This window comes from Petaurus breviceps, unplaced genomic scaffold (genome assembly GCF_028583685.1).
Source record: "Petaurus breviceps papuanus isolate PSGF00001 unplaced genomic scaffold, PetGlider_PUasm1.0 189, whole genome shotgun sequence".
Lineage (NCBI taxonomy): Eukaryota > Metazoa > Chordata > Mammalia > Diprotodontia > Petauridae > Petaurus > Petaurus breviceps.
The window spans coordinates 12,309,043-12,334,511 of NW_027185809.1; the positions used below are offsets into that span (position 1 = coordinate 12,309,043).

Here is a 25,469-nt window from a genome sequence, read left to right on the forward strand (position 1 = left end):
TATGCCTGAAGCAGCATGTCTCCTATTATGAGATAGTATTATGTAATGAAAGCTCTTTCACTGAATTGATGATAGCATTATACACCTCACTTGGTAAGAAACTCTCTTTTGGTGGGCATCTACAAGAAAATAAAACTCCCAAAGTTTTCTCTGGGATGCTAAGCAAGCTACATAGCTTTGTTCTCTCTTGGTAGGGTTGAACCACACACACTGCCTTTCTAAGTAACCAAAAGAGGTATTTAGTTTCATTCATTCACTTTTGAAAACTTTGAAACATTTCCTTATGAAACTCAGACCTATTAGCCAAGAAAATAAATCTTTTTCATGTTTGTGCACTTGCTGTGATACTGACATTAAAAGCCTGAAATAAGGTGCCATTGTTGGTTACTTCTTTTAAATACAGAGGACTAGGAATCAGACTGGGATTCTAATCCTGGCTCAATTACCAGTGAGGTCTTAGGCAAAATACTTAACCTAAATCTGTCTCCTAATCCATACAAACCAAGGGGCTGTAATAATAAATGACTTCAAGATCCCCTTCAGTTCTAACATTCTACAATCTAGATAAGTATCACATTTATTCCAGGGTTTGAAAAATAAAAACGTGTGCCAATCTCTTATTAAAAAGAATTAAACTTCAACATGCATCTTTATATTAAATTCAAAGCAGACCAGGAAACATCTGTAATAAGCAATCTGCAATGATGCTAAGGAGTTTCTCTACAGAGCCAGCCAAGGTTTTTAGAATTTATCCTTACCGCCAATTTTAGAAAGTCAAGAATTTACTTCCATGGACAAATTGTCCTGCCTACTAATTCCTTCTCCATTGTCTTTTGGGTTCCCACTCCTCCCCCACAATGACAAATTTTATACATAACTAGAAGGAAGACATTCAAGACTGCAAGTACTATTTTGAAAGAGTGGTCATGTTAAGTAGGTGCTAGTCTAATATCCAAATGACCACTGTCAAATCAATAAGATGTGGTTTAAAAAAAAAAAAGATTTCAAAAGCAACTCAATAAAAAAAAGGTTAATACTACTGAGCATTAGAAATGGATACACCTACTGGTTAATTGACAATATTGTGACCTCGTGCAATATCTACCCATCCACATACTTATTTCATATATTGGTTCTTCCAATCACAGTTTTTTGGTTGTCTTAAAAATCTCATCCTGAAAATGGATATGACCATTTTAGTTGTGCGTGCTTCAATTAACTAAAAGGTAGGAAGAATTTCTGTATAATCATTTCAATGTGAGAATAAGATTACCTTTTTAGCTAGAGAACTGTAAATAAACAAATTAAATTTCAATTCTTTTTGTTTTAACATAGGCCCCTAAACAAAACTTTTGAATACTCTATTTCTTTCTTTTTAAGTAATATAACAGATACAAAACAAAATCTACGACACATTGGAAAGAGGTAAATACGGAAACCAGGTATCTAAAAAAAAAAAAAACCCACATTGAAATTCACTTTTGCAATGTCTTACGAGTAAAGGACACCAAAAAATAGCTGAAAGCAATCACTGTACTTCATTTTCCTTCGCTACAATAAAAGGCCCAATTTCTTAAAGCCTGTTAAAAACAGGTATGAAACATGGAAATTAAATAGTCAAAAATGGATTCTATAGGGAAAAGGGGTAAGAGAGGTTATCTTAAAAACTGTTGTGTACCACGAGAGACTTAAAAGTAGGTATTTTTTTTTTAAAGATCTATTTAACAATTCTGTATTTGTCAAGTTACTTTAAATTACCATTCAGAAAATAGACAATAACACAACTGACAAAAAGAAAATCTGACTTGGTTTTTAAGATTCTTGCAATGAATTGCCAATGGGGGTTGGGCATTCAGAACTTCTCATTAGAAAACTGGCCCCTCCTCTAGAAACTGAGCCAAAGAAACCTGAGGCAATTTTCTTATAAATGACTCCACAGCTTAACTGTTCAGGACATCAATTTCCTTGCCTAATTCTTGACAGTAAAAAAAAAAAAAGTCCCCATCATAATGTACATTTGATGTACAAGATTTATCCCAGAAATACAACTTTAACTTGATAAATGTGAGCTATGGTTTACATGAAGATTTTCCTTAAAACTTTTTAAACACAGAAAGCAAAAACTATAACTTAAATTACAAAAACAGATAAAAATGAGGTCAATGCTTCCTACTGCACAAAACAGAGCATCTGAAACCAATTTTATTTGATGTGGTATGCTATGTCTTATAAATTTCTACATCCAGCTGTTAAGGCTAATAAGTATATTTCTTCAATAATAATTAAAAATCTTACTTTCTCCTGACCTTCAGTTTTTGCCAGAATTTAAAAACTCAAAGATAACCTGTTTTAAGAGCTAATTTGTTTACAATTGGCTTTTGTTTTTTACTGTAAGACCTAATAAAATTTTTAAGACCCTTCCTAGAGCTTTAATTTTAGGCATTTGATTATATGCCCTCAAAATGCCAAATGGTTAATTTGTGTACTAGTAAAGCAGGAATCAAATACTCTAGAATAATCTATAACCCACCCAACCATATGATCATACATAATCTCACTCAAGCATGTAAAGAATTGAATTCTTTATTTGCAATATCCATAAACGTTGCTATTCTCTATTTCTATCCAGGAAGGCAAATGTCCCCATTATCAGGTTGGTTGGTTTGTTTTTTTTTTATAAACAACAACTTGCATTCTATTGCGTGAAAGGGCTACAAATATACATTTGTTAATCAAGCAGAATACAGATTATTTTGCTTTACAACTTGCACCTAAGTTGCCGGTACACTTAGCTGGCTCACTATTTTTCATAGCCGGTTAGGACTATTGCCCAAGCTATGCATAGCAATTTACATGTTCAATTCTTATGTAGTGTGTGGGCTGTAGTGATATGGACAACTATGTTCACTATATTCCTGTGAAGTCTTTTAAGTTATACGTAAAACATGTAACTTTTGAGTCTACACAGGTATTTTTGATGTCAAAACATACAAGTCTAGTGCAATTTACTTAAACCAAACAATTTTTAATTAAATTGTATTGCAGAGGTACTGCCATTCTGCCAGTAGATGGAGCTACAAAGAACTAATGGGGGAGGGGGTTTAATGAGGACAATAGTTCAGGTAAGTGGTAGGGGAAAAAAAGTTTAACCTGCTCAGAAAATACAAAAATGCATTTAGGTTATTACTTCTGATAATAACCCTTGCTTGTAACGAGTCATTACAGTCAAATCAAATCAATAAGAGGACTGAAACTTTTAACAGTTTATATGAATGAAAACACATGCTTATTAACACAAACTATTTTTTTTCAGAACTACACAGTACATACGTTGACAAAAAATTTATAGAAAGTGACCAGCCATGTCATAGGGTGGCAAGCAAACAACTTAGTACAAGATGGTGGATGAACAGTAACTTAAGTGAAGTTTTTTCTTTTTTAAACAAGCCACATCCACCAATTAGTACTTCAAAAGTTTTTGTCTTTAAGGAGTAAAATCCAATAAAGCCACTAGTAGGGCAACAGGAAAATAAAAACACCAGGACCTTTCAAGATTTCTCTAAGTACACATCAAGAATTAAGAATTAACACACAAAAAAATTTCAGAACTAAAATCCCTTAAACCGTACGGAATGGATCCTAGGAAAAAAATGTTAGACATTTACGGTCAAACACAATGATTTATTAAAAATAAAACGTAAAAATGATTTTTGTACATAGGCTTCCAAATTTCAGTCATGGGATCCAAGTAGGTTTCATAGAAAAAACGCAGTAGCCAGGTATCAAGTCCTTACAACAAAGTAAACTACCCCCGCCCCGACCCCTCCCAGGTTTTGCTACAGAATCAGCAAGACACCCCCCCCTCCCGAAAAAACCAAACCAAAACAAAAAAACCAAAACAAAAACCAAAACAACACAAATCAAAACAAGACATTTTGCTAGTATAAAAACGACCAAGGTCCAAGTAATAATAAAAAAATAGAGTCCATCAATGACTGTAACACAAAAATGTGTATGTGGGGCCCAGTCCATTCTCAGAAGGGGGGACAGAGAAGGTGGCAGGCGAGGGATCAGAGCCCCCAAAGGGAGGCCCGCAGGAGGAGCCGCCCCCCCCCGGGCAAGAGGAGGGGAGCTTCGGGGGGGGCTCCCCCCCCCCCCCAAACTTTTTCCCCCTCCCTTTCAGAAGGAGCTGCCTCCGTAGCCGCCCCCGCCGCCATAGCCGCCCCGGTAAGGTCCGCTGTTGCTGCGGCCGCCCCAGCTGCCGCCCCCGCCGCCGCCGCCGCCGCCGCTCTTCATGGGCCCGTACGAGGACTGGTGCTGGCTGTAGCTGCCGAAGCCGCCGAAGCCGTTGCCGTAGTCGCTGCCGCCGTAGGACGCCCCGCCGCCGCCGCCGCCGCCGTAGGCACTGTAGCCGCCGCCGCCGCCGCCGCCGTAGCCGCCGTAGCTGTTGTAACCGCCGCCGCCGCCGCCTTTGGACAGCCCGTTCTGGTCGCGGCCGCCGCCGCCGCCGCCCCCTCCGCGGCCCCGGCCGCCGCGGCCGCCGCGGGAGGGCCGGGAGCCGCCGCCGCCGCCCCCTCCGCCGGGGTGGATGTCCTCCTTGGGCACGGCCTTCTTCACCTCCACGCGGTGGCCCTGGATGGGGTGGAACTTCACTACGGCGGCCTTGTCGGCCGCGTCGTGGCTCTGGAAGTAGACGAAGCCGAAGCCGCGCTTCTTGCCCGACTGCTTGTCGGCGATGATCTCCGCCTTCTCCACCGCGCCGAACTGGGAGAAGTGCTCCACCAGGTCGCCCTCGGCCACGTCCCCTTTCAGGCCTCCCACGAACAGCTTCTTCACCTTGGCGTGGGCGCCGGGGCGGGCCGAGTCCTCCCGGGACACGGCCCGCTTCAGCTCGACCGTGTTGCCGTCCACGGCATGGGGCGAGGCGGCCATGGCGGCATCGGCTTCCTCCACGTTGGAGTAGGTCACGAAGCCGAAGCAGCGGGAGCGCTTCGTCTGGGGATTCACCACCACCACGCAGTCCGTCAGGGTGCCGAAGGCCTCGAAGTGGCCGCGCAGGCCCGACTCGCTCGTCTGCACGTTGAGGCCGCCGATGAACAGCTTACACAACTGCGAGTTCTCCATCTCTGCAGCCGCGGCCTTGCCCCCCCTCGCCAACTGAGCGCCCGACTGCTCCGCTCAGGCCTCGCTCGGCCGGCCGGTCCCCCCCCCGGTCGCCGCCGCCCGGGCCCCCCCCCACGGGGGGGGGGGGGGGGGGGGGGGGGAAGGGGAAGGAAGGGGGGGGGGGGGGGGGGAAGGGGCGGGTCGGGGGGGGGGCCGGGGAAAAGGGGGGGGGGAAAGGGAAAAAAAAAAAACCCAACCAAGGCCTTCGCCGCTGCCGCTAAGCTCCCTCAGCCGCCGCCTCCGTTCCCCTTTCTGGGCACCACACAAAGAGGCCGCTGGACGCGCGCGCACCCAGCCCGAGGCGTGCGTCACCGTCGACGCTCACCGGCCCCGCCAGCCGTCAGCCAATCAGCGCGCCTCTCAGCTACTCGCCACCTTCCGCGCGCTCCGCAGCGCAACACCCGCCCTTGCTCTCGCGCTCTCTTCCGGCCTCTTACCCCCGCCCCCCCAGTCTTCAGCCCATGGCGCGCGCGGTTCTCCCAGTTGCTGCGACGTGCCGAGTCAAGAGCCAATCGCCGCTCGCCGCGCGCCGCCGGGACCCTCCATCTCCCGCCTCCACAGCCGTTCACTCCTTTGCGTCCCGGTCGCATTTGCAACACCCCTTTGAATGACATGGAATCTTGGCCAATCGCCGGCCTTTTTTTCTTTGCAACATTTCCTCCTCCCCCCCCCTTTTTTTTTTCCAAAGACCGTGGCGTGGGCGCGCATCGTGGTGCGCGCGTTCCTACCTCCTCCCCCTCTCCCCCCCGCCCCTTATCGCTCCCCCCTCTTTTGCTGAAGCGGACTCCGCCTCTTTGACTAGGGAACCTGGCGGTGTGGGCGAGCTTCCCAGGGGCTGGGGTGCGCGCTCTCGATACCGCTCCCAACGGATCGCGGCGCGTGGCACCTCGGGCGGGCTTTTTTGAAAACTTGACTGTTGGGGGTGGGGGAGAACGGCGGCTCCCTACTGTTCTCTGACGTGCCTGGAGCCCCGGTTGTAACCGACCCTCTGACAGACTTGGCCCGGCTATTCCCTCCCTTCCCTGAAGGACTTTACCAGGCCGAGTCCGGGCAGGCGTGGGCCCGCTAAAGGAACACTGTACGAAATCCAGAGTAACAAATTAAAGTCGAGCCGGTTTCTGCAGAAACGTTGCCCCCCTCGGCTCCTCCTGCTCGTTCCCGACTTCTCGTGATCACGGCCCCCCTTCCAGCAAAAAGCCAGGCCCGTGGTCGAGAAGACCCTGCACTAGACTCCGGAGCCCTGGGCAGTCCGGCCGTCTGCCCAGGGCCCACTACGGGCCACCTACTGCCCAGGGCCCTTGTGAGAGTCGGATGAAGCTGGCCATGCAGCACTTTGTAAATCACAAATGTGCCGTGTGAGATAAAAGTCTTTGTTGCCTAAATGATACTTATGTTCAAGACCCTGTGCACAAAGGGGATGAAATGCGCATATATTAAGTGACAAAAGTTGGAAGTGTTGGGGCGGCCAGGCGGCTCAGCGAGGAAGAGCGCTGGCCCCAGTGTCGGGATGACCCGGGATCGAATCCGGGCTCAGACACTCAGCACCCACCCAGAAACACCTGGCCGTGTGACCTTGAGCAAGTTACTTAACCCCGATCGCTTTAAAAGAAAAGAGTAAGGATTTACGTGGTTCCTTTGGGGGTATTTCTGGACAGTCTGACAAATCATGGGAAGGATGAGATTCCTCTGATTGAACCAGAACTTTTCATTCCTTTCAGATTTAACCTAACATCACCATATATGAAAGACAAGACAGCACCATAATAGAATAAAAGAGCTATTTCTCCAGCAATTCAGAGATTCAATCAATAAATCAACAAGTATTTATTCATAGTCACCTACGTTAGGCATTTGGAATGTAAGTACAAAGAATACAACAATCCCTACTCTCAAGTATTTATTGAATATTATTGTATTTGAAGCCCTGTGGAGTCTATACAAGAAGTGTAACACACAGTCATGAGATTAAAACTGAGCAAAGAGTGTGTCTAGTATTTTTCATAAATAATATTTAAACTAATATTTAAAGACACTGTGTCAGGAAGGCTTCAATTCAAGGATTTCCAAGAAAGTAAAATAGAACAAAAAAAAAAAATCAAACTTTGAACGGATGATAGAATCATAGATTTAGATCAAAGAAAAGAACTTAGAAGTCATCTAATCCAATCCTCTGATTATACAAATTAAAAACCCCAGAGAGGTTAAATGATTTGCCCAAGGTTATAAAGCTAGTAAACAGGAGATCCAAGATTCAAACCCAGAGCCTCCAACAACAAACCCAGAGCTCTTTCTCTTTTAGGAGATGGTGGAAAAAGAAACCTGGCTGAATTATGTTTCCTATGAGTTTTTCAAGTAGGTTGAAGTCAGATTATTGTTATTATTATTATTTGCTTTTTTGGAGGGGGAAGGCAAGGCAATTGGATTAAATGATTTGCCCAAGGTCACAGGGCAGGTAAGAATGTTAAGTGTCTGAGGCTGGTTTTGAACTCAGGTCCTTCTGATTCCAGGGCTGGTGCTCTATTCGATACACCACCTAACCACCCCTAAGTCAGATTATTGAAAGCCTTAAATGCCACACAAATGAGTGTAGAATTTATTCAATGGCATAATGTCACTTAAGGATTTTTAAGTAGGGGAGTGGCATGATAAAGGTATTTCTTTAGCCACATTAATATGCTCACAAGTGCTAGACAGATTGAAATGGAGATGGACTCATCTTGGGGGAAGATGTTAGGAAACTATTAAAATAGTCTAGGAGGTAAGATGATGACAATAGAAAGGAAGGGGAAGATGGAAGTATGCAAGTACCTGGAAAAGCTTAGATCCCCCCACAAACACCCTAGTAAAACTTTAAAATAAACCAACTTTAAAAAATATAGTAAAGAGAATCATCTATATGTGCTCCTTCACCAGCCCAGGAACCCTACAGGAGCACATCAATCCTACAGAAACCCTGAAGTAGACAAGTTGGGGTAGGGGAAAAAAATAGTGTAAAGCATCTCTGGGGCACCTAAGAACTAAGAACTAAGCAGCCCTTAAGCTCAATGGCAGGCAGGAGGCAAAGATTCAGTGGCAGTAGGGAAGGTCATCAGGAAAAGCTTAATATAAGGAGGAAACATTTAAGCCCAGTGGCAAAAGGGAGGGAGACCCTTGGGAAAGCTCAGTCAAAGAAAAGAAGAGTAGACCCTAATTCAGCAGCAGGGAGGGTGGACATCATGGAGAACTTAATGAAGGAGTAGGGTCTGGAACCCTGTGACAAGAGGAAGGGCCAGGTAGAGCCAGTCACTAGAAGGAGGAACTTTGTCTTGACTACCACTCTCAGGTACAGTCGGGGACCTCCCTTGCCATTCAGGAATTTGGAACTTAAGCTTGTCCCAAGCACGGACATTAGCAACTTGAAGCTGCTAAGAGGAGCAAACCAGGGAAAACACTAAATACCGTGAAGAAATAACTTGGACTGAGAGACTCCCAGGAGGTAAATCCTGAGAAAGAGAGTGAGCCTTACAGTAAGTCCAAGTAAAGACTCAGAAAAAAAAATACTCTGGCTCAAGGATGACAAGAGTGCCAGGTAGAAATTAAACAGGAGATACAAAATGAAATGACTAGGAAGGAAAGAATGGCAAAGATGCCTCAGAACAGATGGTAGAAAATCCCATCTAAGAAGCAAAGGCCCTGAAAATTAGAATGGGTCAAACAGAAAACAATGACAACGAAAAATATTGAAAATTTTAAAAAATTGAAAAAAAGAAGAAAATGTAATATGTGGTATAATGAAATATAAAATCAGAAACAAATGAGGAAGAAAATAGATCAAGAAAAAATAATTTAAGAATTATTGGCCTACCTGAAAATCATGACCATAAATCAATGAATGAATGAGCAAATAAGTAAATAAGCAGGCAATAAATAAATTAGATAGATTGATTTTAAAAAGCAAGCCTGGTTGCCAAATTTCAAGAAAATCATAAATGAAAATGACTCAAAACTCTTAGAACCAGAGTTCAAAGATAAAGTTAAAAGAATTTCAACTGAATTCCTGAAACCCCCAAACAGAAATTCCAAGAAATGACATAGCCAAAATTCAGAGCTTTGGGGCTAAAGAAATTCTGTAAGCAGCTAAAAAGTAAAGGTTCAGGTTCTGAGGAGCCATGGTAAAGAGCACAAAAGACTTATCAGATGCCACTAGAAAGGAGAGGAAAGCTTAAAATATGATATTCTAGAAAGCCTAAGATAAAGGCTTGCCACTAAGAATAACCTATCTTGAAAAACTAAGTATAATCATACAGGGAGAAAAGTGGATCTTTAACAAAAAAGCACTCCTGATAAAAAATGCCAGTACTAAGCAGACATTTTGAAATGGAATCGCAGAAGTCAAGAGAAACATAGAAAGGTACATACATTTGTTCAATTAGAAGAAAACAGGTGAGGACAAATGGTTTACAAGCTTAACAGGAGATAAGAAACAAATGTCTTCTCTGAATTGTACTATCTTTAAGTATCTTAGAAAAGAGTAAATATATGGAGGACTTGGGGAAGTTTTTTTTTTTTTCTGTTTTAATAATCTCAGGTAAAAACAAAAATGGGAAGGACAGGGAACTATACTGAGAAAGAAAAGAGGAGGAAGGGGAGTGAAATCAATATCACCTAACAGAAAAACATTCAAATCATGAGTAAATAATCAAAGAGGAAGGGGTGAGGGGAGTATGCATCCCATGAATCTTACTTTCATATGAACTAGATAAAGACTGAACACAATTAAATATAGACTGTCACTGATAAAGGTCTCAGTATGGAAATACATTAGTCTCAAAAGGGAAATAGGAGGTGACAAGGAAGAGTAAAGAGAGTTTAAGAAGAGCAGAAAGGTAAGGAAAAACTTGAATGTTGGAAAAAGCAACACAATGAATGGATTCAAAGAAAAACAAGAAAGAGTAAAATCCTGGAATCAAAGGCAAGATAATGGGAAGAAAAGAGCTATAAAAGAGAGGAAACATAATTTACTTTATACATCAACACATCAGATTTCTTTCTTTTGACAGCTTCTTATATGTAACAGGGTGGAGGATAGGAGCAAAGAGATGAAAAAGTCTAAAGGAGAGGATGGAAGAGACTACACAATTAAAAATTATGACTGTGAACATGAATGGGATGAATTCACCCATAAAACAGAAGAGGATAGCAGAAGGGATCAGAAAGCAGACTCCAACAATATATTGTTTACAAGAAATACATTTTTATATAAAAATACATATAGAATTAAAACGAGAGGCTAAAGCAAATTTATTGTGTTAGCTCAACTCAAAAAGCAGGGGTAACAATTGTGATTTAAGACAGGATTTATTTGTAAGCCCTTTTAAGATAGATTAATATGGACATGATAAAAAAGATAAGCAAGAAATACACAGTATACTTAAAGGCACTACAAGTAACTAATAAACGTCAGTACTTAACATATATGCATGCCATTGCATGGCATCCACATATTTAATAGGAAGGTTAATCAGATTAGAGGGGAAAAGTAGGTAATAAAACTATAATAGTAGAGGAACTTAACGTACCCCCTTCAGAGCTAGACAAATCTAACCAAAAGACAAATAAGAAAGAACTCAAGGACCAAAACAGATCTTTAGAAAAATTAGAGATAATAGATCTTTGCTTATTATTAAATGGAAATAGAAAGGAATTTACATACCACTTATTTATATATGACACCTTTGCAAAAATTGAACAACTATTGGGGCAAGAAGATCTCTGAAAAATGTAAAAAAGTATGAATATTACATGTATCATTTTTTAAAAATCACTGTACAATAAAAATTATATTCTACAAGGAGCTCTTGAAGAATAAAATAAAAAATAATTGAAGGCTGAGTACCATTGTCTAGAGGACTAATAGTTCAAAGAACAAGTTATGGAAAAATACAAAATTTCATCAAAGAAAAAGTACAATAATGAGACAACATACTGAAGCTTATAGGATACAACTGAAGCAGTTCTCAGGAGAAAATTTATATCTCTAAACATTTTCATAAACAAAAGAATAAAAGAACAAGACAGTAAAATAGGCACATACAGTTAAATTTGAGCAACAAAAAAGCAACCATCCCCCCAAATATAGCAACATAATAGAAATCAGTTGAAAGCAAAAAACAAATACATCAATAAATACAGATGTTGTTTGGGGAGAGAAATTAATAAAATCAATAATTAGTTCATCTGTTTTTTTTAAGAGAGAGGAAGAATTCACAACAATTGAAGAAAGAAAGAAAGAGAAGTTACAGAAATTATTCTACCCAATTATATACTAAAAAATTGATAACTTAAAGGAAATTAATAAATAATAAAAATACAAAATGTCTAGGTTAGCAAAAGAAGATATAAATTATTTAAATAACAGCATCAGGAAAAAAAAAAATGGACAAGCCATAAATGAACTCCCAAAGAAAAAACTCCTGGAATTGATGGATTTACAAATGAATTCTATCAAATATTCAAAAAATTAATTTTAATACTATATAAACTGTTTGAAATTATAGGAAAAGAAGATACCCTTCTAATCACTTTCTATGATATAAATGTGGTCTTCATACCTAAGGTAAGGAAAAACACAAGAGAAAGAAATCTATAGACTAATATCCTTAATAGACATAGAGGCAAACATTTTAAATAAAATCTTAAGCAAGTATACTATGATAACATATTAGAAAGAATACTATGTACTATTACCAAGTTGTTTATACCAGGAATACAGGGTTGGCTCAACAAAGGAAAAAATATATGTCGTGTTAATATTATAAATAGTAAGCAACAAACACATGATTGTATAAATAGATGCTGAAAAGACTCTGGACAATATCCAAGACCTGGTTCTGCTAAAAAACAAAAAAACAAAACTCTAGACAGTATAGGAATAAATGAAACTTTCCTTAATATAGTAAATGATAACTAACTTAAACCAAAAGCAAGTAATATATATAAAGGAGAAAAATTAGAGGCCTTTCCAGTAAGATCAGGGTAAAGCATATTCACCTATTGTTACCACTATTTTTTGACATAGCGCTAGAAGTACTAGCTGTAGCAGTATGGCAAGAAAGAGAAATCAAAGAATCATGATACCAAAATAAATAAAATCATAGATTTTTTTTCCCACTTTTCAAATGCTTTATTAACTTCTGATTTACGTCATTCATTTCTGCCAGAATTTGAATTGCAAATTTTCTCCCCATTTTTCCCCTACCCACTGCCCCAAAACAGCAGCCACACAGGATATCCCCTCCTCCAATCTGCTTTATCCCATATTTTCTCCCATACCCCCCTCGACTTCTCCAGTGGATCTCTATGCCCCAGTGCCTGCATATCTTATTTCCCAATTACATGTAAAATAGTATTAATAATAGTATATATGTTGAAACATCTGATTTTAAAACTGAATTTCAGATTTATTCCCTTCTTCCCTTGTCACCCACTCTTACTGGAAAGATAAGCAGTTCAGTATAGGTTGTACATGTGTGGCTAATGCAAAACAATAAACATAGTAGATATATTGTAAAAGACTGACTATATTTCCCTCCCTCCTATCCCACCTCCCACTTGTTCTATTCTCTATTTTGATCCCGTCCCTTTTCAAAAGTGGGTGCTTCCAACTTTCCTCCCCCCCAGCATGCCTTCCCTCTCATCCCCTTCCTCCCTACTCTCCTGTTGGGTGAGAAACCCTATTTAGTGTGTATTTCATTCCCTCCCCAAGCCAAATTCAATAGGAATAAGGTTGACCCATTCCCTTTAGCCTTCCTATTCTTCCCCTCCATTGTTACCATTTCCCCTTGTCTCTTCTATATGAGATAGTTTACCCCATTCTGTCTCTCCCCATCTCCTTTCATTATATTCCTCTCTCACCTCTTAATTTCACCTTTTAAGTATCATCCCTTCCTGTCAAATTGATCCTGTGCCCTCTTATCTATGTATATCTATGTATACACACATTCACATATGTATTCACACTCCCATATAGCCTTATATATAGACATATATATGTATATATATTTATATTCCCTTCAACTATTTTCATACTGAGAAAAGTTTAATCAGTTACAATTATTGTTTTTTCATGTAGGAATGTTAATAGTTCAACTTTGATAAGTTCCTTATTATCTCTTTTCCCTGTTTACCTTCTCATGCTTCTCTTGCTTCTTGTATCTGAATGTCAAATTTTCTGTTCAACTCTGGTTTTTTCATCAAGAATGCTTGAAAGTCCTCTGTTCCACTTAATGACCATATTTTCCCCTGAAACATGATACTCAGTTTTGCTGGGTAGGTGATTCTTGGTTTTAATCCCAGCTCCTTTGATTTCTGGAATATCATATTCCAGGCCCTTCGATCAGTCAGTGTAGAAGCTGCCAGATCCTGAGTTATCCTGATTGTGTTTCCACAATATTCAAATTGTTTCTTCCTGGCTGCTTGTAATATTCCCTCCTTGATCTGGGAATTCAGGAACCTGGCTATAATATTCCTAGGTGTTTTCTTTTGGGGATATTTTTCAGGGAGTGATGGGCGGATTCTTTCAACCTCTATTTTGCCCTCTGGTTTGAAAACATCAGGGCAGTTTTCTCTGAGAACTTCCTGGAGGATGATTTCTAGGTTCTTACTTTGATCATGGCTTTCAGGTAGTCCAATAATTTTAAAATTATCTCTCCTGGATCTATTTTACATGTCAGTGGTTTTTCCCATGAGATATTTCACATTGCATTCTATTCTTTCATTTGTTTGGATCTATGTAAGAGCATCTTGGTTTTTCACGAAGTCATTAGCTTCCATTTGCTCCAATCTAATTCTGAAGCAATGAGTCTCCTCAGTGAGCTTTTGAGATTCTTTTTTCCATCTGGCAAATTTGGCTTTTTAAGGCATTCTTCTCCTCATTGCCTTTTTGAGCCTCTTTTGCCATTTGAGTTAGTCTATTTTTTAAGGTAGTATTTTCCTCAGGCTATTGACTCTCATTTTGGAATTTTCTTGCATTGTTCTCATTTCTCTTCCCAATTTTTCCTCCACTTCTCTTATCTGCTTCTTAAGGTCCTCTATGGCCTGTAACCAGCTCGAATTTTCCTTTGAAGCTTTTGGTGCAGGAGTTCTGACTTCACTGTCTTCCTTCTGTTCCATGCTTTGCTCCTTTTTGTCCCCAAAATAGGAGTGTAATGTTGGAATCTTCTGTCTGCTTTGTTTCCATTGCCTGGTCATGTCGCCCCTCAGTCACTTGACCCCTGGGCTTTTTGCCACAGTAGGTTTCTGCCACCAGACAGGGGAGCTTTCATTTCAAATGCTGGGGTTTTCTCAGCTGCTGGAGGTATTAGATGGGTGCCCTCTCTGAAGCCTCCATACACTCTGGCAAGCTGGTCACACACCCTAGGAACTCCATCCTAGACTGCAATCCAGATCCAAGCAGGTTAAAGCAAGAGCAATTACCCCCTCAGACTGGTGGCTTGGTCCCCCTACACTCTGCAGGCCAGGAGCTGAAGTTTCCACGTGGTGCTGGCTGGCTGGCTGTGTGTCTCAGTGGTTTCTCATCCCGGGGGCAAAAGCCAATGTACTCCTACTTACTGGGTACCAAATCCAGACTGCACTGACCTCTCACTTTGTCCTTAGCATCTCTTGTTGATAATTCTGAAAATGGCCACAGCTGCTGCTGATCTTTAGTCCCTCTGGCCAGTGACTGGTCAGACCTTCCCTGGGGCTAAAACCTCAGGCTTGAATAAATCTGGCTTGGCTCCCAGAGCTCTGTGCTGGCTGATTCCTGCTGGCCTGCCAGGCTGTCCTTAGTGGGAGGTTGGCTTCTCTATGTCATTTTGTGGGTTCTGTAGTTCCAAAGTTTGTTCAGGGTCCCCTTTTTACATTGATTGGGGAAGGTGGAAGCCAGAGCCACTCAGAAGTCATACTTCTACCTTGATCCTCCTTTATGAATAGAAACCATTGGTTTTTTAGATGATGTTTTACTTAGAGATCTCTAAAGAAGTAGCCAAAAATTAGTTGAAACAGTAAATTTTGCAAAGTTGAAAGGCATAAAATGAAACCATATAAATCATCAAAATTCCTGTATATTATGAAGAAAAAAAAAACATAAGGAAAAGCTAGAAAGAGAAATTCCATTCAAGATAACTATACAAAGTATGAGATATTGGGGAGCACATGTATCAAGATAGACCCAGGAGGGGGTGGAGTCAAGATGGCGGAGTAGAAACAGGACCTCCGCAAGGCTCCTGCTCTCACCACATCCAATCCATGTAAAAGGGTAAAACCATGCTGAGGTTTTAGCCCCAGGACAGGCCTGACCAGCCACTGGCTGGAGGGACTCCAGATCACCAGCATCTGTGGTGATCCAGAACTATCAGCACATAGATGCTATGGACAAAGTGAGAGGTCAGTGCAGTGTGGACTTTGGGACCCAGTAGTTGGGAGTGCGTAGGCTTTTGCCCCTAGGGCAAGAAGCCACTGAGGGCTGTGGTGCAGCCACCACCACATGGCAGCTTCAGCTCCTGGCCTGCAGACTGTAGGGGGACAAAGCCACCAGTCTGAAGGGTAATTACTCTTGCTTTAACCTGCTTGCATCTGTATTGCAGTCTAGGGTGGAGGTCAATGAGAAGAATGCCTTAAAAAGCCAAATTTGCCAGATGAAAAAAGAATCTCAAAAGCTCACTGAGGAGAATCAATCATTCCTTCAGAATTAGACTGGAGCAAATGGAAGCTAATGACTTTATGAGAAATCAAGATTCTGTTAAACAGATCCAAACAAATGAAAGAATAGAAGGCAATGTGATATATCTCATGGGAAAAACCACTGACTTGGAAAATAGATCCAGGAGAGATAATTTTAAAATTATTGGACTACCTGAAAGCCATGATCAGGGAAAGAACCTAGAAATCATCCTCCAAGAAATTCTCAAGGAAAACTCCCCTGATGTTTTAGAACCAGAGGGCAAAACAGAGGTTGAAAGAATCCACTAATCACCTCCTGGAAAAGATCCCAAAAAGAAAACACCTAGGAATATTATAGCCAGGTTCCAGAATTCCCAGATTAAGGAGAGAATATTACAAGCAGCCAGGAGGAAACAATTTGAATATTGTGGAAACATAATCAGGATAACTCAGGATCTGGCAGCTTCTACACTGACTGATCGAAGGGCCTGGAATATGATATTCCAGAAATCAAAGGAGCTGGGATTAAAACCAAGAATCACCTACCCAGCAAAACTGAGTATCATGTTTCAGGGGAAAATATGGTCATTCAGTGGAACAGAGGACTTTCAAGCATTCTTGATGAAAAAACCAGAGTTGAACAGAAAATTTGACATTCAGATACAAGAAGCAAGAGAAGCATGAGAAGGTAAACAGGGAAAAGAGATAATAAGGAACTTATCAAAGTTGAACTATTAACATTCCTACATGAAAAAACAATAATTGTAACTGATTAAACTTTTCTCAGTATGAAAATACTTGAAAGGAATATATATATATATACATATATATACATACATGTGTCTATATCAGAGGGTATACGGTTGTATGAATACATGTGAATGTGTGTATATATATTTACAGGTATACATAGATAGAGGGCACAGGATCAATTTAATAGGAAAGGATGATACTAAAAAAGTGAAATTAATAGGTGAGAAAGGAATATAATGAGAGGAGATGGGGAGAGACAGAATGGGGTAAGAAGAGGCAAGGGAAAATGGTTACAATGGAGGGGAAGAATAGGAAGGCTAAAGGGAGTCGGTCAACCTTATTCTCATTGAATTCGGCTGAGAGAAGGAATGAAATACACCCTAAATAGGGTATCTCACCCTACAGGAGAATATGGGGGAAGGAGATGAGAGCAGGGATGATGGAAGGGAGGGCAGGCTGTAGGTGGGGAGGGAATTTGGAAGCACCCACTTTTGAAAAGGGATGGGATCAAAGTAGAGAACAGAACAAGTGGGAGGTGGGATAGGAGGAAGGGAAATATAGTCAGTCTTTTACAGTATATCTACTATGGTAATGTTTTTCATTAGCTACACATGTACACTCTATAGTGAACTGCTTATCTTCCCAGTAAGGGTGGGTGACAAGGGAGGAAGGGAATGACTCTGGAATTCAGTTTTACAATCAAATGTTTAAAAATATATATACTATTGTTAATACTATTTTACATGTTATTGGGAAATAAGATATACAGGCACTGGGGCATAGAGATCTACCATGTCCTACTGGAAAAGTTGAAGGGAGTATGGGAGAAGATATGGGAGAGAGGAGATTGGAGGAGGGGATATCCTGTGGGACTGGTATTCTGGGGTGGTGGGTAGGGGAAAAATGGGGAGAAAATTTGTAATTCAAAATCTGGTGGAAATGAATGATGTAAATCAGAAGTTAATAAATCATTTGAAAAATGAAAAAAAAAGATAGACCCAGGAACTATATGAATGCAAATATAAATCACTTTTTGCAGAAATAAAGACCTAAATAATTAGAGAAAATGTTAATTGCTCATGGACAAATTGAGCCACTGCAATAAAAATCATTATGCTTCCTAAATTAATTCATTTATTTAGTGTCATACTAATCAATATTACCATAGAATTCTTTTACAGAACTAAGAAAAGTAATAAAAAATCCCTATGAAGGAAGAGAAATTTAAGCATCTCAAGGGTAATAATGAAAAAAAAAAAGTGATCCATAAGTACCAACTAGGCCAATTCCTGGGACATCTTAAGTATTCAGTGTTAGTATAGGGTTCAATAAACCAAAAGACCTTAGTTATTAGGGAAAAGACTCATTATGTGACAAAAATTGTTGGAAAAGCTGGAAGCAGTCTGGCAGAAATTAGGTAGAGAACAACAACTTATAATGTATACCAAGATAAACTCCATATGGATATGTAACTCAGATTTAAAAGGTGATATCCCAAGCAAATTAGAGCAGCAAAATAGAAACTCCCTTTTAGATCTATGGATGGGAGAGAGTTCATAGGATAACACAGACAATTTTGACCATAGAAAATTTAAAAGTTTTGCACAAACAAATCTAATACAACTAAAATTAGAAGAAAAAAGGCAGGGAAGGAACTTTACCATTGGTTTCTTCTATGAAAGGCTCATATGCAACATACATGAAGATATGATCCAAATTTATAAGACTAAGAGCCATTCCCCAATATTAACAGACAATTTTTTTTTTGCTTTTTGGAGGGCAATTTGGGGCTAAGTGACTTGCCCAAGGTCACACAACTAGTTTTGTGTATGTTGTGTCTGAGGCCATATTTGAACTCAGGTCCTCTTGACTCTAGGGCCGGTGCTCTATTCATTGCACTAGCCTCCCCTGAACAGACCAGTTTCAAAGGAAGAAATCTAACTTATCAAAAATGCTCCAAATCACTAATAATTGGAAAATGCAATTTAAAGCATCACTAAGATGCTACCTCATACTCATCAGACTGGTAAATAAGACAATAAAAGGGGAAAATGGTAATGTTGGAGAACCCATGAGGGGAAAAAACAGGTACACTGATTGGTGGAGCTAGGAATTGGTCGATCTAGTCTTTTGGAATTATGCCTCAAAAGGTACTAAACTGAGCATAATTTTTGACCCAGTGATACCACTACTAGGCCTGTACCCCAAAGAAATAAAAGAAAGGTAAGAAAGACCCATATGTACAAAAAATATATAGTTCTTTTTGTAGTAGCCAAAACCCAAACAAACCCAGATTTAAAAAAGGATGTTGTCCTACTGGATAATGGGTAGACAAATTATGGTATAGGGATATACTGAAATATTATTATGCCATAAGAAATTATGAAATGGACAGTTTCAGAGGAAACTGGGAAGACTTATGAACAGACACAGAGTGAGGAGAGCAAAACTAGGAAAACAGCTTATACGACAACAGCGTTTTAGAGGAAAACAGCTTTAAATGCTTTAGGTCTCTGATCAGTGCAGCGCTAAGCTAGGAGTTTAGAGGACTGAAGATGAAATGCCCCATCTGCCTTCTCCCAGAGAGGTGAGGACTTCAAAAGCAGAATAAGACCTGCAGCTTTGGAGGTGGCCAATGTGAGAATTTGTTTTTCTGGAGTATGCATATTTATTATGAGGATTTTATTTTTCAAAATATACTCAAATTAAACTAAATTAAGTTAAAATGTAATTTTTTTATGTTCATGAGCAATGAGAAGGAAAGATGATTATATAGCTGTAAAATAAATCATTTAGAAAAAGAAGAAAAGAGGAAAACCGGAGACATACAGGAGAGGCATTTAGAAGAAGAAATGGGCAAGACTTGGTCACTTACTAGATACGAGGGCTGAAGCAGAAAGAAGAGCCAATCAGCAGTAGAATCGGGCCTAGAACCTCAATCTCTTGAACTCCCGATTCAGTGCTCTTCTATAACACCAGATGAGCTCTAAATGGCATGCATAGGTGTACTCTTTTATTACCTGTACACCACAATTTGTACCATATATACATATATGTGTGTATACATATGTATAGGATCATGTCTTATACTCTCTGTGCTTGACAGATACCAGCACAGGGCTGGACACAAAGCAGATGTCAAGCAAGGGCTTATTAATTGACAGTCCGATAGCCCTTCTGACCCTGATTTCACATGCAAGGACATATTCAATTAATTAATGCTGCAGCGTCTACAGAGTCTACAATGTGAAGAATAATTAGATTCCCCTCAGTTCCTATGAACTGTGTTAAGAGTGTCAAGAACACTGGATTTGGTATCAGAAGACAGTCTAGTTCCAGCTCTGCCTCTGAGCCTCAGTTTTCTCATCTATTAAAAAATGGGGATAATACTTAAGTTGTGAACATTTTAGAGGAAATTTTGTGCTTTATAAACAGTAAAATACTATGCAATTGCAAATAATTATTATTACTGAATGTATTTCAGTCTCATCAGCCATTGCATAAAAAAACTAAGGAAAATATTAACTGCAACAGTTCAGTTGCTTTATACCAGATTTGTACTATACATCTTTGGTCCTGTCTGTTTGCTCCTTTTTTTGGATGTCAGGAAGAATTCAAGAACTTCTGGAAAGTTTTTTCATTGCGTATTTGTCTACCTAACTTGAAATGATCAGAAGCAGCAGCAACAACAGTAGCGCCAGGAATAACAAGATGCATTTAAGTGCCTGGCTTTGTGTGAAACACCAGGGATACAAAGAAAGGGAAAAATCCGGCCCTTGTCCTCACAGTCTAATGGGGGAGACAACATATAAACAACTATATGTGCACAGAAGGTATACGATGTAAATGGGAGATGATCTCAAAAGGAACGCATTAGTAGTAGAACTGGGGAAATGCGGGTGGGACTGGGGAGGGGTTCTAGAAGGCCTTCTTGAGAAAGGTGGGGTTTGATCTGTTTTAAAGAAAGCCAGGGAAATAAGGAGTGGGAGGTGAAGTGGGAGAGCATCCCAGGTGGGGCAGAAAGCCAGGAAAATGACACATTCTCCTTCTTATGGTGGTGTCTATCTTTTAAAATATTTTTAAGTGCATTGTACAGGTGTTTAAAGGTCTATTAATAATAATTCACATTTATGTAGCACTTTAAAATTTGCTAAACGCTTTACATACCTGATCTCGTTTAAGCCTCACAACAAATTTGCAAGTATGGTAGTTATTAACTTTCCCCATTTTACATATGAAGAAACTGAGGTACAGGGACTTACTCGAGGACAATTGTCTAGTAGTTGTTAGAAGTGGCATTCAAACCCAGGTCTTAGTGACTGTGAATCCAGCATTCTCTCCACTACCCCATGTTGCCCTGAAAGCATGTTTATACCTAAGGAGCGTCCTGTTTTGTGCAAGAATCATATTCTCTTAAAGGTCACCCATCTAGTCCAGTCCCCACAAATCTAGGGATCCCCTCTGCATCATTCCTGAAAAGGGATCATCTAGCCTCTGGTCGAATAGCTCCAGTGATATGGGTCCCTTCACCTCAAGAGTCGTCTGTCCCACTTTTCTATGCCTTTAATAATTAGAAAGACCTTCCTTAGAGACTGAATTGAAATTTTGTTAACTTTGTGTGCATGCTTTACACGAATTCAAGGTTCAGTGATCAGAAGATGCATTTTGCTTTTACTTTTCTCATAATTTGGATTTGATTTTATTATTCTTACTATAGTAATATAAAACAATGATGCTCTGTTTTATTTACTATTATGTTTTTTGAAAGGTCATTCTTTAGTGGCCCAGTTCCTAAGCTTAGTCTGATAAATATATTACTATTTATGCAGATAATCAAGAAACATTTCTTCTAGCAATTTTATTCCTCCCTCTTATTAAATATTAACATGAATATTTTATGTCCTTAAGGTAAATACCAAATATATATCAAAGTCATGGTTTACATCATCAGATGTTCTTTCCAACTTCCAGTTTCATCCTCTAATATAGCTAGGGGGAGAGTGAACAAGAACCTTTCTGCTTCTACTGTTACTTTTTTCTTCTTCATCAATCAAAACTAGGTATGAGGGGATTTGACTTGATCCCTAACAGCTATGATCCTATGAACAAATGAATATTTTTCACTTGTTCTTATGTTAGGGGGTGATCTAGGTTACAATGAGTTTTCCTAAAGAATGGTCCATTTTGGGCGGCCAGGTGGCTCAGCGAGTAAGAGCACCGGTTCCAGTGTTGGGACGACCTGGAGATCGAATCCCGGGCTCAGACACTCAGCACCACACCCAGAAATAACTGGCCGTGTAACCTTGAGCAAGTTACTTAACCCCAATTACTTAAAAAAAAAAAAAAGAATGGTCCATTTCCTAGTTTTTAAAATAATAAATACACTTCTCTGTATTTGTATGAATTTCTTTTAGATTTTCACTTAACAATCCCAATAAGGTTGTTTTCAAAGGGTTAAAATTACATATAACTCAGTTCAGATTTTTTGTGGGATTTCTAAAAATAACATTTAGTTTGAGGTTTTAGTTCAAAATAACATTGATAATTGATTGTATCCAACCATAAATCAAAACTCTCAAACTCAGTGTTTTGAATTCCAAAATAAATCTTGCTCTAATAAAAGCACTAATCTCCCCTGAGTATTTGTAAGTATTGTAGAGATATATTAATCCATTACATCTATTTTACCTGCTGAGATTTTGAAGCTCTTGGTCCAGCTTACATGTGTATAACTTCATTCAAATGAAGCTGGTGCCATAGAAAGCATGCATTTCAAATTTGTTATACAATCACGGATTATTGGAGAGGAAAGGGACCTTAGAGATTATCCATCCTTATCATTTTACAAATGAGGAAACTGAAATTGGTCATTAAGGATATAGTGTGACAGCAATCTAAAAATTGAAGTGCATAAAATAAGGGAAAGCTGTTTCCCTTCCTTTTTCCCTAATGTTGATAGGAAGTCAGATAGATGAATACATAGAATGGATCAAAGGTAAGATGGACAAAAATGTATAAGAGTGTACACAGGTATATATATCATGGTGAAGAGAGCACAGACAGGAACCTTATTCTGAATGTTGGTTCTGGCATTTATTACAAATGTGAGTAAGGGCAAGTCACAACTTGTCTTGACCTCAACTGGGAGCAGGTGGAGGGCAAGTTCTTTGTTTTTTTAAGCAATTGGGGTTAAGTAACTTGCTCAAAGTTACACGGCCAGTTATTTCTGGGTGTGGTGCTAAGTATCAGAGCCCGGATTCGATCCCAGGTCATCCCAACCCTGTGCTACCCGGCCTTCCTGAGGTCAAGTTCTAAAATAGAAGAAAGTAATGCAAAGGAGGAAATAGAAGGATGATTATTTTTTATATTCTGCAACATAATCCATTCTTGCCTTGTAAACATAATTTGAAGATATCATTGGATTATCAGATTTCTTTGTCCTAAAACTATTTCTGTGATTTGATAGTCTTAAAACTGCAAATCATAGTTTGAAATCTGAGATGAAGACAAACATATGTCCCTTCTGAATTGAGAAGTTACAAGAATAGGAAACATCATGACAAAATCCTAATTTTCTTGGCAAATTTGGCTTGCAACGTTTAGAACCACAAGGGGGCAGAGCAAAATCAAGAATAAATTTCCAACTTAAAAGACCAATTTTAAAACAAGGTTAAAAAAAGGCCTTGATCGATCATATAGTCTCCCTTTTTTTTTTTTTATAAGATCTTTCAGGTAGATTCCACAGATCTTTCAAACATCAAAAATTTAACATTGCACTAGTCCAAGTCTAACATTCTGGGCTTAATAACACTTTTTAAAATATATTAGAAAAAGGCAAAATTGGTAGGAACTTACAAATTAGCATGGGCCTAAAAAAATTAAACTGACCCATGAGAAAATAGTCTACAGTTGTTTTAAAAGTCATTAATAAATTTAAAAATAAGAACTATACACTACTGCTACTGGCCTCCTTCAGATAACAACACTTTCACACAGTTTACAGAAACCTGGAGAGAAAAACAAATGAGCAGTTGCTAAGAAAGCAAGCTGAACCATATCCTACTGAATTTCTTAGGTGTTCATTCAACTTGTCTTGGTGTTTTAACATTTTATAAAAAAGGATTGTTATAGATAAATTGATGGTTATAATGAAATAACTAATGATTTTAAACCTTCTGTTAGTCAGACAAAAGGATTTATTAGGTACCTATTAAGTGCCAGGAATATAAAGCAAAGCAAAAGATAGTCCCTGCCCTCAAAGAGCTCACAGTCTAATGAGGGAGACAACAAACAAATATGTACAAACAAGCTATTTATCGGATAAATAGGAAATAATTAACAAAGGGAAAGGACTACATTTAAGAGGGATTAGGAAAGGCTTTCTGTAGAAGGTAGGGTTTTAGCTGGGACCTGAAGGAAGGCAGGGAAGCCTGGAGGTAGATATAAGAAGGGAGGGCATTACAGACATGGATTCAGTGAAAATTATGGACCTGAGAGACTAGAGTGTCTTGTTCAAAGAACAGCAAGGAAGCCAATGTCACTGGTAGGGGTTATAAGGTGTAAGAAAACTAGAAGTTTGGGAGTGAGCATATGGGTAAAGGGGTCATGAAGGACTTTGAGAACAAAACAGAGAATTACCTATTTGATCCTGGATTTTATAGCCTTTGGAGTTTATTGAGTATAAGAGTGACATGGTTAGACCAAGACCATTTTCCATGGAAAATCACTTTGCTGGCTGAATGAAGAGAGAGAACTAGAAGAGAACTAGAGAGAGGGGAAACTTGAGGCAGGCAGGCCAACTAGTGAGTTATTGCAGTAGTCTAAGGCGATGAGGGCCTGCATTAGGGTAATGACAGTATCAGAAAAGAGAAGGGGTCATATTTAAGGGATTTGCAAAGGTGAAATCAATAGGCCTTGGCAACAGATTGGATATGGGTATGAGAAACATGTTCATTCTAAAAAGGACAATGCTCTTTGTGACTTCAGGAAAAGTTTTATTCATTTTTACGTTCATTCCCTCTGAATGAACAGGTAGTTCCTAATGGACTACTATATTTGCTTCAGACAAACGCCAGGCTTACATGCCCTGCTTTCAATTCAAATTTCCTGCCTGCCTCCCATTGGCTACGCACTTCAGGGTTCATGCCTATCTGAAAAACACCTAAACCCCACCCTGACATAGGTCTCCATTCCTGCTTACATTTCTCATTCCCTTCATACCTTGCTTAGTAAAAGAACAAGTCATAAATTCTTTTAAAGGAATCCCCTGAATTAATAGGGGGATGACCCCAAGATGTTTTAAGGTTCCTATACCATTTATAAAAGAAGAGTAATGAAATTCTTCTCTGACCTGTAATGGTAATGGGAATTTGAAAATCTTCCCTGCCCCTTAAAAGGCTAGATGTAATCACATGGAGTCTGTGGTCGGAGGAGCTTGCTGAATGGGTGGAGCAGGAAGGGGTGGAGCAGAGCTGAGAGTCAGAGCAGTTACTTCAGTGTGAGAGAGAGAGTACTCAGGCAAGGAGACAACTAGGTTTGTGAGTGTTTGTGGGAAGGCTTTGGGATGGTATTACTCTCTGCAGTGTTATTATGTATAGATTTCTTTGTTGCTATGATGAATTCAGTTTCCTGGTATTGGGATTTGGCTTTTTGGTGTCTGAATAAATGTTTTGCTTCTGTCTTCTATGTGGAAAGTCTGCTATAGTTTGTGATTCCAATCATTGCTGTGAATATCATGTTGGCACTACATGACCTTTGAAGTTGTGGATTTTATCTAAAGTACAAAGAAGGAGTTGTTGGCCTTTAGATATGTTAACAAGCAGGCACCCACATCCTTGTTGAATGAGTGAAGTGTAATCAGCATTTCTAATTCA

At 39.7% G+C, this 25,469-nt stretch overlaps 2 protein-coding genes across 2 annotated transcripts in view; both read right to left on the reverse strand.

Annotated features, from left to right (window-relative positions):
• The window catches only part of KLHL3 (kelch like family member 3), a 324,549-nt gene that overhangs the window by 221,759 nt on the left and 77,321 nt on the right, over nucleotides 1-25,469 (reverse strand). The window lies entirely within an intron of this gene.
• Nucleotides 3,005-5,257, reverse strand: HNRNPA0 (heterogeneous nuclear ribonucleoprotein A0). The gene has a single exon (XM_069091898.1). It carries the CDS (start codon nucleotides 5,122-5,124, stop codon nucleotides 4,180-4,182), a length of 945 nt encoding a protein of 314 aa, XP_068947999.1. The 5' UTR covers nucleotides 5,125-5,257; the 3' UTR covers nucleotides 3,005-4,179.

What these genes read in the sequence shown, in the direction of transcription:
- HNRNPA0 (XM_069091898.1), bottom strand. Translation starts at nt 5,124, where the DNA reads ATGGAGAACTCGCAGTTGTGTAAGCTGTTCATCGGCGGCCTCAACGTG.